Source organism: Vidua macroura, chromosome Z (assembly GCF_024509145.1).
Source record: "Vidua macroura isolate BioBank_ID:100142 chromosome Z, ASM2450914v1, whole genome shotgun sequence".
In the NCBI taxonomy this organism is placed as follows: Eukaryota; Metazoa; Chordata; class Aves; order Passeriformes; family Viduidae; genus Vidua; species Vidua macroura.
This window is the reverse complement of record NC_071611.1, coordinates 82,301,400-82,316,924: the sequence shown is the minus strand read 5'-3', so window position 1 is coordinate 82,316,924 and position 15,525 is coordinate 82,301,400. Positions and strand designations below refer to the sequence as shown.

The following is a 15,525-nucleotide window of genomic DNA, read 5'->3' as shown; positions in this document are numbered from 1 at the left end:
CTTTTACTAGGAGAAAAAGTGTCAGAAAATTGTCACCCTTAGACATGAGTAGAGCAGACTTTAGGCTGCTCAGGGAAATAGTGATCAAGATTTCTGGGAAAATTCTTCCAAAGGTGCTGGAGTCCATGTGGATACGTTTTAGGTATCACCTCCTATGGGCACAGGAAGCAGCAATTCCAAAATGTTGACTTCTGTCAAACAGAATTCAACAATGTTGAATTCTGTCAAAGAGTGCAGATGAGACAGAAGGCTGGCTTGGCTGAACAGGCATCTTCTTTTGGAGGTAAAGCAGAAAAGGAAGGTGTATGCCCAGCCGGAGAAGGTTGGGTGACATGGCAGGACCACAGAGATGGTGCTGTACAGGGAGAAAATTTTTGCAGCCAAAGCATAACTGGAGTTGAAACTTGCCAGAACTGTGGGGGATGATAAAAAGAGGGTTTTAAAATACATCAACAAAAAACAGTGCAGAAATGACATTGGCCTATTTCAGAATGAGGGTGGTCACCTCACAAATAGAGAGTTTGACAAGATAGGGATATTTATTGTTTTCCTTACCTCTCTTCAGCATGGGCTAAGGGAGTCCCCGTGCCCTCAGCTGAATGACCATGGCTTGAGAATGATAAACTCACAGTTGATCCTGAAGTTGTAGGGATCTGCTGCACCAGCTACATTCCTGTAAATCTATGGAGCCTGATTGGATTCATCTGAGACTACTGAAAGAGCTGACTGATGTCATTGTGAGGCTTCTCTTGATATTTGTACAGTCTTGGAAATCTGCAGAGATCCCAGCTGAGTGGATGCTGGTTAACATTGCCCCAGTTTTCAAAAAGCACAGGAAGGGTGGCCTTGGAAACTACAGGCCCATCAGTCTCACTTCAGCACCTGGTAAGGTCATGGAGAAAATTACCCTGGGAGGTATTGGAAAACACCTTGAGGCATCATGTTACAGAAAAATGGACAAAACATCACTAAGAACAGTGCAGCACGGAGCAGCAGCCACTCCTCACCCAGCTGCAGGCACGAGGGGCTGTCTCCTCTCAGACATTTGTGCTGGGCACAGAGAGGGCTCCTGCTCCCAGGCTGTGTGTACAGGTGTGCTCACAGGTTCTCCCAGAACAAACATACATATGATAATCATTCCCCCAAAGTCATCAACATATGCTCCTTCCCTTTTCACATGAGTTTGTCTGTCTCAGGGGTCTGTACAGTGGTCTCTGGTGGTTGTAGGCCCTGAAGTGACACTTACCCACCCCGTGAGTTCAGTGTTACTTTCCCAAATATGGAGCCGAGTTAGCACAACCGATGTAATTCGTTATTTTGGAGATGAAAGTGTATTCTCCTGCTCCTCTTCTTGGTTGATGTTTAACGTGATCCCCATTATGCAGTTCCACAGGCCAGTGATTTCACAAAATAATCATTGTCTTCTCCCTACCAGCTGAGCAAACAGGTATTCATCTGGCAACAATAGGTCAGCGCAGCTTCACAAGGGGGAAGGTCCTGCTGGTCACAGCTGAGTTCCTTCTGTGACAGGGTGACACACCTGGGTGACCCAGGAGAGGCACTAATGTGATCTTTCTGGGCTTCATCAAAGCTTTGGATACAGTCTCTCCCAGGATCCATCTGGACAAAGTGTCCAGCCCACAGGTGGATAAAAACATCGTGGGCAATGGGCTCCTGAGGCGGGCACAGAGGGTGGCGGTGACTGGGGTGACACCAGGCTGGCACTGGTCACTGCTGGGGTTCCAGGGCTCTGTCCTCGGCCCCGTGCTCTTCAACATCTTCATTAGCAACCTGGACACAGGACTCTAAGGAGTACTAAGTAAGTTTGCTGATGACACTAAACTGGGAGGAGCTGTCAACTCCCTCGAGGGCAGAGGGACCCTGCAGAGGGAGCTCGGCAAGTGAGGGGTGGGAAATCACCAAGTGTGTCGGGTTTAACAAGGGATTCTGCACCTGGGATGGGCACCCCTGGCTGTGTGGATGCACTGGGGAACAAGGGGCTGGAGAGCAGCTGTGGGATGGGACCTGGGTGTCCTGGTCCATGTCCACTTTGATCTGAGTCAGCGGTGGCCCAGAGCCAGGAGGGACATCCCTGTCCTGGGGGGTACCAGGCCCAGCATCACTCGCTGCTGCAGCCTCACCTCGAGTCTTGGGGGCAGTTTTGGGCACCATCGTATCAGAAGGAGCTAAAGCTGTTAGAGAGTGCCCGAAAGAGAGACCTGGGGATGGTAAAGGGTCTGGAGGGGCCACACGAGGAGCAGCTGAGGGTGCTTGGTGTGTTCAGCTGGACCAGAGGAGATGAGGGCAGAGCTCACCAGGGGCTGCAGCTCCCATCTCTGCTCCCTGTGACAGGGACAGGAGCCAGGAGCTGGGCCAGGGCAGGCTCAGGGTGATCTGTGGGTCCCTTCCAGCTCGGGGGATTGTGTGATTCTGTGAGCTTAGCTCATGCTTTATGCTTTCAAAAACACTGGTTAGCTGTTGTGCATAATCATGGATATTATATATACAGTATGCTGGATGTTATTACATTAATTGCACAACAGACTATTTATATATATAGAAAAAATAGAGGTTTTTCTATGCAAAGTTGAGCAAATTCTTCTTGTGCACTACTTTAGCCACAGTCAAACCAATGTGATGATAGCACACCATACCCCAAAATACAGGCCATGCATTGAAATTAATCACAGACAGGTAACTGCTGTCGTAGGTGTAACAGTTTTGCTACACTGTAAAGTGAACTGGTAAAGAGCAGGTTGTTCTGCCCGAGTGTAGGCAGTGGGAGTTATCCACATTTCTCATTGTGGTGGTCTGTCAAAGCTGGACAGCACGAGGAACATTTGGAAATGGCCAGAGGCCCATATAAATGATAAATTGCTGTCAGTGCAGTCTCCCACCCCTTTGGGGATCTCCTGCTGAACAGCTTGCACTCAGTCTGGAGGAATTTGCAGGTAGAGAGCTCTGTCCTGCAGTAGCTCTGTCCAGCTGCATGCAGAACGTTGACAAATGAGGAGGTTTAAAAAGAAATCTCGTAAGGGCGATGAAAATGGGTAGTCCCGTTGCTCTGATACTGCCAGAGTTTAAAAAAAAAAAAAAACAAACAAAACAGCTCTGGCTTACTTTTAGTCCAGCACAACTGCACAAATTCTGTTTCCCAGGACATATTATTATGGTGATTGCTGTTCTCTATGACTGTTGTCCATTTGCAGGCTGGGATTTTCACCTTTTTTCCCTACCTTCAAAGTTGTTTGCTTTCAGAGTTTTTGTTTTCCAAAGTTTTTGTTTATATTTAGCCTTATATACACAATGCTTGTGCTGCAGGCAGAGCTGTCATTCACATCAAATGCAGGATGTATTTTATCAGCTTGTTTTCCCTCATTTTGGAAGGAGTGTTTATTCCATTCCTTTTTTTATTCTTCTGATAAAAGAACTCCACCGTGGACTAGTCTGCTCTCCAGTGCTGTTTAGCAATTTTATTGGACAGATTTTGATTACACTTTGTTACTCAACAAGGATTATTTTCCCTAGGTCATGGAACACCAATGAGTTCAAGTACCCTTATTATGTGTGCATGTCACTGCATATTCTCCTGATTGAAAGTGCAGTTTTATCCAACACACTTTAAAACTGACAACTTGCTGGTTTTCACCAAGTTCTTTATTTACAAGCTTTTGTGTCATTGGTACAAGACTTTCCCACTCCTTTAAATCCATCCAGAGGGTGATTATGGCTGACTTAATGGCAAAATCTCACGGCAAGTTACAGGCGCGGCACTGTTTGAAACAACTGTAAAACCGAACGATGCCTGATCACCAGTAGTGACATTTATTCTCTTTTAAAGCAGCAGTCCTGGAAACTGTGTCGGTGGACAGGACCATTCCTGAGAGCACCTCCGTGGTGGACACGGCAGAGCTGTCCCCGTGCAGGTCCCCTTCGACACCGCGCCACCTCCGCTACCGGCAGCCGGGAGGTGAGAGCTGTCCTGGCTCTGCCAGCCACTTCAAACTGAGTTTGAGCACTGTGATCTGTGCAGGACAGCAGAAAGCAGCAATAATGTTTGAATCGTCTGGTTTGCCTGTATTTTTCTTGCTTCTCAGGTGTTAAAAATAAAACAGCCATTAAAATGTGAAGTGTGCCCGTTAAATTTGAGCAGCAATAATGAGGCACTGGAAGCATGTTGAGACTTCAGTATGATTCAGTGCTCTGAAATAGCTCAAGCAGGATGTGCCCAAGTTCAAGACTAATATTGAATCAGTCCTGTTCTCACAGAACTCTCAAGACTCTGACATATTTTTTTCAGCTGATGAGGGGGCATATTTTGGGCACCATCTGTAATCATGAAACACACAACACCCATTGTTGTCAATGGGGAGGGACTGCGTCTGTTTCTTTGTGTAATGCTGAACGTTTACAGATGGTCTCACATTATTCATTCCAAAATTTGAAAAGGCTGCTCAATTGAAGAGGAAAAAGAGAGCTGGAGCTCCTCAAATAACTCTCACGTGGCTCTATCAAAATCATTAGCAGGGCTGTGAGCTGCGTCCATGAAGATTTAAAATGCTGCCAGGTCCTGCAGGCCAGGTTTCTGGGCAGGTGTTTCATACCTGGGACTAAAACAAAAGCAGAGCAGAGCCTTCTCACCTGTTGCCAGGACACTTTAGATTCAAACCAATAGTAGTTGTATGTGATTTGGCACATTTGTGGCAAGAAGGCAAGATCTGGGAGCTGGAAACTGTGGGCAGTGTCATATTATCTGAGTCCTAGAGACAATGTTCACATCACTCCCTGTAGAGAAAGCTTGATAAAACCTGCAAAAGTCTGTTCATTCTGGGCAGTGACCAGGGAAAATGTGTGAATCCAGGTATCAGAGGATGGTGAATATGCTTAATTTTCTGACATAACTTTTTGTTTAGGTTAATTTTCTATGCCATTGTTTTTTCTTTATCTCTTTTTTTCCCCTCCTATTTGGTTAATATCTTGTTCCTTACCTCGGCAGCGTCTTAGATGTTTTTTTCTATAGCAACATTAATTATACCAATGTGGAAATATAAACCATAACTATGATTACCATACTTCTACTGTCTTTCACAGAAAACCATCTGACAGTTTTAATAAATACAATGCCCACAAAGTGACAAACATTACTGCAGACTCTAAGTCTTGTTGCTGCTTGATAAAAAGTTTGTAGAAGGTAATTTTTTTTTTCCTGTCCTTCCCCTTTACAGTGCAGACTGCTGACAACAGCCACTGCTCCGTGTCTCCTGCTTCTGCTTTTGCCATTGCCACAGCTGCAGCCGGGCACGGGAGCCCACCAGGTGAGGGGGTGTGCTGTGCAGGCAGGTGACACACAGGTGCTCAAGAGGTGAATGTGCCTCAAGAACAGACCTCTGTGTTCTCATGAATGATGTTCTCATCTCAACCTGGTCTAGTGGAAGGTGTCCCTGCCCATGGCAGGGCTGGAACTGGGTATTTTTAAGGCCTTTTCCAACCCTATTTGTTGATATCTTAATATTTCTAACCCAGCCTGTTACTGGATTAATATTTGGCATGAATGTGATCTGCTAAGCATCCAGATAATATATTTCTTGTTTGAGGTTTTTTTTTTTTAATACACTTACAATGTAAGATTTTATTTTTCAAAATTTTATTTTTCAAAATTTTATTTTTCTATGTCCAGAGATGGTATGCAGTTTTACTTATTGTGAGTGTATACTGTATTTTTCTTGGAAAGCAATTACTGACTGAAGGTATTTACTGCAACATGAAATACTCGATTTAAGTTTTGAATGTGCTGCTTATCTTGCTGTGTACTCCTTGACATATTAATATCTTCCACTAACAGGGTCCTCTCATAGGTCATGTTGCAAATAAACAACATTTTTTTTTAAAGTCTACAAAATCAATTTCCCTTTGGCTTGACAAATCCACAGTTCATTTTGATTATGTGTGACAAAGCACAATCCAGGTGTAAACTCACGCTTGCCTCTTTCCCACTGGAATGTCAAGAAATTGCTTTGAAGACCCCAGTCTCGAAATCACCTGTGAAAATCTCTGTAAGGCAGTAAATGATCCCTGTGGATCTCAGTGGATTTTGTATCCACTATGTCTAGAGCTCTGGTCATTAATTGGTGGGGGAGAAGACATCAGGAGAAAATAATTTCTGCATGAGCATGGATCACTGCTCCTCTTAGTCTTGTGTACTTCCCATGATCTTTGGATTACAAGACAGTGATGTCTAGTTACAGGACAGTTTAAGGATTTATTGACCAATAAAACACTGCCAAGAAGGACATTTATGATTTTAACCCAATCCTTAAATATTTCATCTTAGGGACCCATGCTCCAGTGTAAGCTTTTTTAGCCAATCCTGTTATGACACACAAACTTACAGTACTACACTCTAAAACTCTAAACTTTCCTTAGTTTAACGTGTCTCTGCTTTAAGCTATAAATTCACGTTCTCTGACGGGGCTCACCACCAGATTGGGGTGACCCCGGGAGGTGGAAAAGTCTCTCCTCCAACCCAGGCCTTCAAAGAAAGACTCAGCAGTCTTCAGTCATCCGGTCTCAAGGTAGTTTATTGCATGTTATCTGAAAGATTTTCTTCCTGAACTGCTGTGGTCCATTCAGCAGGTCAGACAGAGGCACACACACACACTGGCACTGTCTCTGACTCTCTCTGACTGCCCAAGGGCTGGTGCACATTATCACACATTACATATTAAATGTTTATAGTTTTTCCCCAATGCCTATCACCTATATTGAACAGTGACTTTCTACTCTAAACCAATCTGGGAGTGCCAACATCACCAAGAACATGGGGAATAGGAAGGAGAAAGAAGGAGGACAGGGCACGCCCAAATCCCTCCATCTCAGAACCTCTGACCCCCATGTACAAAACTCAGACCCCTCTGTACAGCACTCAAAAATCCTTCCTTTCACTTTGTTATTACTTCTATTATATTATAATATATATATAGTATATCTATCTATCTATCTATCTATCTAAATAGATAGATATTATAATATCTAGACTTTTATGATTTCTTGTTCTTCCTGCAAGGTTGGTAAATTGTTCCATGGGTCAAATTCAAAACCACAGGGGTTTCTGGCTGCCTGCCAGGGGTCTCAAATGCTTCTGACCTGGGCCCAGAATGTCCAAGAGTGTCTGAGGGACACCTTGGGTTCCAACAGTTCTCCCTTCCAGCACCTGAGTTTGGAAACCTTTTCCAAGGTCTCAGATCAAACCCTGTGTTTAATTCTAAGCTTTGGCTCACAGGCCCAAAGTTCTGAGAGTTCCCTGCATTTCAGATTCCAACAGCTGGGTCTGGCTCTGTGCTTGTCCTGTATGTGCTGTGTGATCACACTGTCTGGTGAACCTGTCACAAACTTCTGTTTAGCAATTTTTATTTGAATGATGAATAGTCTCTGCCTTTTGGAATCAGACTCTGCATGAAATCACTGACAAAATTTGCTTTATTAATTAACCCAGTACATTTACTGATTGTTTAGAAAGCAAAGTAAGGATGAAAACTACTTGGTTTTTCCACTAGGAACTAATTCAATTAGAAATTTTGCTTTTGCATTGTTAAAACCAATGCTTTTCAATATTCATAATACTGAAGTATGAGAGAAAATACAATCTTCAATTATGCAGTCATTAGAAGGAACATCAAAGCTTGTGAATGTTGAAAGGGAAAAACAACATTCCTAATGTTTATAAGTTCTTTTTCATGTTGCTGTTTAAGTGAGCTCCTCATTAAAGGTCATTCTCCCAAGTGATGTAGAAAACAGAAGGCTGTGCAGCAAATTTGACAAGAAAATGTGTGGTTTTGGGTCTCAGAAGATTAAGTTAGAGTTATCTAGTGTCCACCTGAAATGAGTAGAAAAACTGAAGGTTACAAACCAGACCTTGCACCATGGAATCACCTGTTTTGTAACTTGGTGCAATTATTCATGGTAGAGAAAACTTCAGAGTCATGAAGTTAAAATTTGGCTACACCAAATTTTATTTATTTCCCATGTGTGTTTTATCATGACTGTGAGATTCTTTTGAAGAGTGACTTTCTTTTCCCCAGTGGTTCCTGGCGCCGTTTGTTTTGTAGGATAGACCAGACAGTGAATCAGTTCTGGGAGTGAATGACTTGGTGGGGTTTTTTGGTTTTCTGTTCAGTCATTCCTTGGTTTCCCTGATGCTGACACTGTGACGTGTGTAATTTACAATACTCCTACGTGGTGCACGAGTAGAGTGGCAGATGAAATCCAGTGTTGGTTAATACCAAGTGAGGCACACGAGGCAAAACAGTCTGAGCTCTGCACCTGAAAGGACTGGCTCAGGACTGAGGATGAGAACAGGTCCTTTCCTGAAATGATCTGGGTGCTCAGCAGGAGCCAAAAAGGTGAAGAAAAACGTCAGGAATTGTACGGAAAGGAGCAGGGGAGACTATTATGGTACCACAGTACAAATGCAGAATTTGCACAATATTGAAGGGTATGTACAGTCCTGATTGAGGTGGAAAATTTTGGGAGTTTGAAATCAGGGATGAGGTGAGGTATGAAATTACTTCTGTGCACGTGGAGTTTAGAGAAGAGAGGGCTGGAGAGTTGATGAGAACATTCTGTAAAAGGCTGGATGGGGGAAGGGGAAGGGTAGCAGCAGTGGTGAAAACGGTGGTGTGGGTAAAGGGTTGGACTCAGTGCTCTAAGACATCCTTTCCAACCCTATCAATTCTAAAATTCCAAGATTCTCTGCCTTTTCTGATGCAAGATGTAGGACACCAGATGGTTTTCATGGGGCCAAGTTTCAGAACGAGCAGGAGTTTGTGGCTCTTTGTGCCATCGGTAGAAGCTCGCTGGGGTTCTCCACAGGGAACAGACTCACCTGGGATCCAGAGCAAGCAGGGGTTGTTTGAGGTTACCAGACTGGCAAAGTAGAACAAGACCAGCACCTGAAATCAGTGGGGGAATATCAGGAGGTACAAGTCACCTGTGTGTCTTCTGTCCTCACTGCTCCCTGCAGCCTTCTAGCCATTTTCTGTTTCGGTGTAGTTTTTTTTTAATTTTATGTATTCGTTTATTTAGTTATCTATTTTATTTTGGGGAACTTTGGGGTTTACTGCTGGTTGTTTTAGTTTGTTTTCTCGGGATATGAGGCCTTAGCTCTTCTCCACTGCCCATCTCCCAGTTCTGACTGGGATGCACTGTGACAAGCCGGGTAACAGACTCCCATCAAGGGCCTGTGCTCACACACTGTGTAAGAACCAGCCATGAAGGACGTGCAGCTATCTTCTGTGGAGAGTTCTGGCCACAGCATTTCAGCACTGCTGTCCCCATGCAACGATAACTTTATAAAGGGAGAAGTATGCAAAGCCCTGGACAGCTCTCGTGCGGTGTACATTGGCTTTACCTCTCTTTAGATGAGCACCTAGGGGAGCACTGCCTGTGGTGGTCCTGAATTGTGAATGAAACCTTTCTCTAAATCAGGATGGCTCAGGATCTCATGCCTTTCAGCAGGTGTTTTTTAACTGACTGATTTTATTGCTATTATTTCCACTTATTTTACACTTAAATGCTTTGATGATGCCAACCAAGCTGTGCTACTTTTCCTATTGTTTAATTCATCTGCTTGGTTAAATATTAATCTCCACCTATCTTAAAAATATTTTTTCTATTCTCTTTGAGAAAACTTGCATTTTAGTTGGTGGGTTTTTTTTTTCTTTTTTTTTTTTTTTTTTTAACAGCATGATAAAGATAAAAAGAAACATGAAGTACAGAGAGTTAAATAAGGCACCCCATGTGCACAGCTTGGGGCCTGTATGGATGATAATATTCACAGTAGGGACAAATAGAGTAGGTTCTGTCTTTTACATGTCATTTCTCTTCTCAGGGATGTGAGAAGCTCATGGTATGCTGCAGCTGAAGTGCTTTGTCACCATTAATTGGCTGTCGCACACCTTAATCTTTTCCCAATTTATAAAAATAGTACAGCAATACTAACAGATTCTAACATAGGAATGGACTTCAGCAGTTTCTTCTCCCTCTATTTATACATCTCTTTAAAACCAGTTCTTGATTTCTGCTTTAATAAGTGACAAAATCCACACAGAAATTCTTTAGATCTGCTCCCACATCTGCCTTGTAATATGGAAAAGTCCGTACAGAAATTTGAATGTGAGTGGTCTCATCCTACCAGGTATCCCTTGTTTTAGCTTTGCCATGAATAGTCCTGGAGCAGAGCTGCAGCTGCAGGGAGCCCCATCTCCTCAGGAGTGAATTCCTCCCCTCTCCAAGTCTGTCACACAGCCAGTGTCAAAACAAGCAGAGAGACTGGAAACGTGGGAGAGGAACCTCCTGCCAAAATACTCACCAATCGTCTGCAGTCTTGCTGCAGAAATCCTACAGATGTTGCAGCAGTTACGCAGCAGCAGTGTAATCTACACAGCACCCACACAAACCCTGGCACTAGATAAAAACCATTTACATGGAGAACTATTTCTTCCACCTGTGGCTTCTAGAACTTGTGAATTTCCCTGGTTTATTTTTGTACAGTTCTTTGAGACATGTTGTTGCTTTTTTCCCCCTTAATTCCTTAACTTTTTATTTACATCTGTTCTGCGCAGAATCAGTGCACAGTGCCAGCATTAGTAAGATATCACGCACTGATTTTTAAAGAAAAAACACCTTTTGGTGTTTATTTACCAAAACTGCTCTCATACTTGTTAACACTCACAAGGTATGAAGGTGCTTTCTGTGACTTGAGGAGATTTGAGTTTTACTTAAAATGCCTGAACAGTTCTATGGATGAAGCCAGCTTAGCAAAATAATTCCACTTTTGTTAACAATTAATAAAGTAAAAAGTACTTGCATAAACATAGGAAACATAGAGATTTCTCCTCTCCTGAGAATGTAATACAACTTGATGAAAAGTCGTTGATTCCAAAATCAGTAGTTTTATTTTGAAATGGTTCTATCGAACATGAGCTTCAGGGAGGCTGCTCTGACAAAAACTTAAATTCAAGATCTAAATTAATCCAGGGTGTTTTTTCTTTAACATTTGTACCAGATAGGTTAAAAGAACTTTGAGAAGCTTATGTCCTCCTCAGCTCGAGCTGGAGGGTAAAGATCTCCCCGCACGGACAGCGAATATTAGACAAGAAACAAATACTTCCACCCAAACAAATGAGCTGTTCCCTAATGAGCACACAGCAGCTTTGTTTCAACGGCTCTGTCACACGATTTTAGCTGGTACACACTGTATTTCCAGCGTGCCTCAAAGCTGCCTTCCTCCTCCTCCTCCTCCTCCTCTTCCTCCTCCTGCCGACCACGCTGCGGAGAAGGTCCCATTTCTCACCAGAGCAAGGTGACATTATGGGACAGGCTGGGAGTGGGATGGGAGCTGTGGTTGGCAGGAGGGCCTGGCTTCCTCAGTACAAGCGTTTGTTTTTTAAAGCACATGTGAGAGGCAGAGGGTGAAAAAGATGCAGGGGAAAAGAGAGTCTTTGGGGGAGTATCTCTGACAAATAATGATCTTCACATAAGGAAATCTGCCCTGGGCTGGCGAGAAGGACAGATAGGTTTAATCTCTCTAATTTTACTGATTTAAAGGAGAGATTTAAATGACAGCTTGAAGCTGCTCCACGAAAATGAATTGCATATATATGACCCTTTTCAATTAACTGGCTGCACACATCCCTGGTGCTAAGTTACCTTTGGCTTGAGTTACTTACCTCCATCTCTTTTCACAAAGAAGAAACCTTAATCTAAATTGCCCTCAGTTTTAGTCTAGAAAAACTGATCTGACTGTTGACTAGAGCATTTCTTGGCATCCTCTGCTTCTGCACAGCTCTCACAGTCTGCCTGCAGAAGCAACCAGACCTTTCCAGCTGCAGCAGATTCTCACTGGAGTCAGTGCAAAACCTGCTCTGCTCATTTGCTGCAGGTGCTAAATGCCAGTGGTATCATCCTTCAGAGCAATGCAGTACACCTGGGCACTCAAGTGTCCCTCCTGGTGCTGCTGCCATGTGCTTCTCTGGACAAGGCCCTTATTACAACCTCTGGGTTCTGGACTGATGGATCTGCCTCCGTGTCACTGCCTATGGAGGGATAGAGTTCCTTTCTGAATCTAAAACAGTGTTAAAAAAAAAAAAAAAAAAAAAGGTAGTTACAGGCTACATTCCACTGATTTTTAGTGCATTAGCTACGTGCATAATGTGTGCATCAGTGAAAGAAGAGATGTACAAAGGGAAGCGTGTAATCCTTTTGCATTGTAAATGTCTAATTTATTTTGAGCTGGCTATTACTGTATTCTTGATCACTGCCTGCGGTGAAACATTGTAGGCTCTTTCAATAGTTTCTGGGATGCAGAGCTGCCAAACTTCAATTTTAGAGCAGCTGAGTGTGGATGAAGATAAAACACTGTGGAAATACTTCTGTGGAAGTGTCAAATTCAGTAGCCACTGGAATGAGCATGGAAAGTTCTCCTCTCTCAGAGGTGCTGTAGGAGTTTGTCAGCTGTAACATAACCCAACTGTAACAGCAACAGCAAATAGAAATGGACCTTTGTAAATTACAGCTGTGGTTTCCAGAATGACAAATCTCTAGAAAGCTATATAAGCACTGAGGTTGAGCCAGATGAGTCCTGTGAGCTCTCAGGCTGACACACTTTAGCCCTGCTTGATTACTCTCACAATATTAAGGGGATGAAAATTAGCTGGAAGTAGTAATTCACGTTTCATAAAGATCCACAGTGGGTCTTGTGTGGGTCTTTCCATTCTGATAAATCAGGCACAGCTTGATTAAGGCTGTTTATTTTCAAACATCAAAACTATCGTGAGAAAGTCTCACAAAAGTTTTCGGGGAGAGCTGCTTGGCTTATTTTGGGCTGTGACCAGCGGAGCTGTTCTGCAGTCATTTGAACAACTTGCCAGCTCCCAGTGCGACAATATTTTTGTTTTGTTTGTTCTGGCAGAGGCACTAATTGGAGTAATGGAACGACAGAGCTCGTGCCAAGTGATGGCAGGGAGCTCAGGCCTCGTGTGTGCTGGGAGGGGACACGGTGGCTGCTCCTGCTGCTGCCAGGTGCACTCAGCCTTCAGCTCGGTGATGTGGCTTGCAGGGGCAGCACAACGTGGGCAGACACTCCCAGGGGGATCCTGCTGGTCCCCGAGATGGAAAACTGTGTACAAGCACACATGATGCTTTAAACAGACGCAGAATTTCCCTGGCTGTCGCTGTCTTGCACACACGGACATACATAAAGTTCTGCTTTCAAGGGTATCAGCTGTCCTGCTCAGGGAGAATTTCCCCTGTTCTGAGCACAGGATTAATAAAGTGGCATTACACCATCATGTTTCCTGAGATGGAGATTCTGGTGTACGCAGCTGAGCTAGTATGGGCTTTGGCAAAGATTAGAATTAAGAGAGGCTTGTAAGGGAAATATTTGCTTTCTTTTTTCCATGGAAAGAGGACAGGCTGAGAGAGATTTCCTTGCTGTGTTACGTGAAAGGCAAGCAAACAATATCTGATGTGATTTCGAGCTGGGTTCTACATTGTGTGGCTGGCTGGGTAATCCAGTCCAGTGCTGTGCTAAATGCCTCAAATTGCATCAGCGGCTACATGCTGACCTTTGGAAAGGTATATATTTCTTCCTGAATTTGTGCAGAAGTATCCATGTCTGAAGCAAAACTGGGAAAAGTGTGTCATTTTGTAGTTGATCCTCAGTGTGGTGCCATAAACATTGCTGGTTATAATAGCAATTCTGCACTCCAGTAATTTTCTGGGCTATAATATCTCAGTCCTCTACTGGGAAAGCTTTGTGGAACTTCCTCCTTCTGACTCCAGACATGAAAGAAAACTATTTTGATGGTGCTATCCCAAGTAAAGGTTAAGATGAGACTCTATCTAAACAGTTGGTAGAAGACTGTAATTTCATCTGCTGTTCCTCAGGTCTTGGTGAAATTCCAGGATTGAGTCTAGGGGCACCTCATCTGCTGTCAGAGAGACAGGATGCCATCACACTGTGTCCTGCTTATCAATCCTGCTTGTGCTCTGACTCTGGCTCCCAGTGCCAACCTTCTGTCAGGGGTTTAACATGTTTAATTCCCAGAAAATAAAGATGTAGGATCTGTTAACCTCCCTGGGCCCTTTACACAGGACAGCCAAGTCCTTCTCCTGTCATTTTTGTGTAACTAATGGCTCTAGGCAGGAACTGGGGAGGCGAGTACTTGTTCCCTCTTGGGGACACATTTTAATGAGTTTCCCAGACCCATTTCTGCAGATTCACAGAGGTTTGAGAGGCGCTGAGGCCTGCACACTGAACTTCCTTGACGTTCCTGTCTCATTTAAAAAAATCCGTGTGGGAAATGCTCACTGAGTTACTCCACAGCTGACACTGCTCTCCACTGAAAATAGTTGTGTGACAAAAAAAAAAAAAAAAAAATCAGTTTAGCCCCAAGCACTGTCCCTTTCTGAGGATGCAGGGTTGTCACGAGCTGCCCTGGGGTTGTTACCAAAGCAGAGTGACCAGGACTGTGCCTGATGTGGGGTCTCTGAGGGGTTGGGCTCATCAGGGGCTGTCCATGCCCTGGCAGGGGGCAAATGGGAGCCCTGTTCCAGGCTGCTCGTTCACGAAGTTTGACAAAAAATTTTTGCTTTGCAATTTTAGATAATTGGCTAAATGGTTGAATCTTATTCGCAGTTTTCTTAGACAATGGCTTGAAAATTAAAGTTTTGCTTCAAGTGATCCCTGCTCTGGGAATTAAGAAATAGGAGAAAATGGTGAATTTTTTTTCCTCTTAATTTAGCAGAAGTTTAGTATCTCCTGCTTTTATTTATGTCTTCCTTTATTTTGAAATAATATCTTGCTCTTTTGGAGGAGCTGGCTACTCAGGAAATAAGTATTTTCACTGGACATTTCCTGAGTTACAGAGCTGTGAAACATTTGTTTCCTGACATATTGGAATAAGTCCTGAGCAGCTGCAGTGGTGTGGGGAGAGAAGTTTGGGGAGGATTTTTATGTCTTTTTTCTTTCATTTCATTCCCCCCTGTGCCCAAGTGTTGCATGCATAATTAATATTAGTTTAAGCTTCCATTATGACCCAGTCCTAAATGGTCTGAAAGCTGCTTGTGAGATGGACATTTTGTTCAGAGATTTTTTTTTTTTTGGTGACTGGTGTGCATCCTGCCAGCTTTTGTTTTTTATGACAGTCAACTCTCTATTCACAGATGGTCTGAAAAATGATACATTTGGCTCCTTGCAATTATCGCCTCCTTTCCATTTAACCTTTATTCCTATTGACATTATAAAAATATGAATAATCTCACAAACTACTTCCTTCAACTTTAATGAATTACAGGTAAAAATTCCAAAAGCCATTTTATTGGATTTTCTCTTTTTTATCTGTACATTGTCGCAGCCTGTATTTTAATTTTTTCCTTTGTGGTACTGAGCACTTTAGGCATCTGAAAGCTTCCTTTGAATAGTTCTTGAAAAGACTGTGAACATTATGCAATAAATATCTGCTGTAC

The 15,525-nt window shown here is 43.3% G+C and overlaps 1 protein-coding gene across 1 annotated transcript in view; it reads left to right on the top strand.

Annotated features, from left to right (window-relative positions):
* Window positions 1-15,525, top strand: part of RASGRF2 (Ras protein specific guanine nucleotide releasing factor 2) — a 133,968-nt gene that overhangs the window by 77,744 nt on the left and 40,699 nt on the right. Inside the window, exons 16-17 of the mRNA XM_054003484.1 lie at window positions 3,842-3,970; window positions 5,226-5,315. Of these exons, the coding sequence (XP_053859459.1) occupies window positions 3,842-3,970; window positions 5,226-5,315 (219 nt within the window). The remainder of the gene's footprint in view (window positions 1-3,841; window positions 3,971-5,225; window positions 5,316-15,525) is intronic.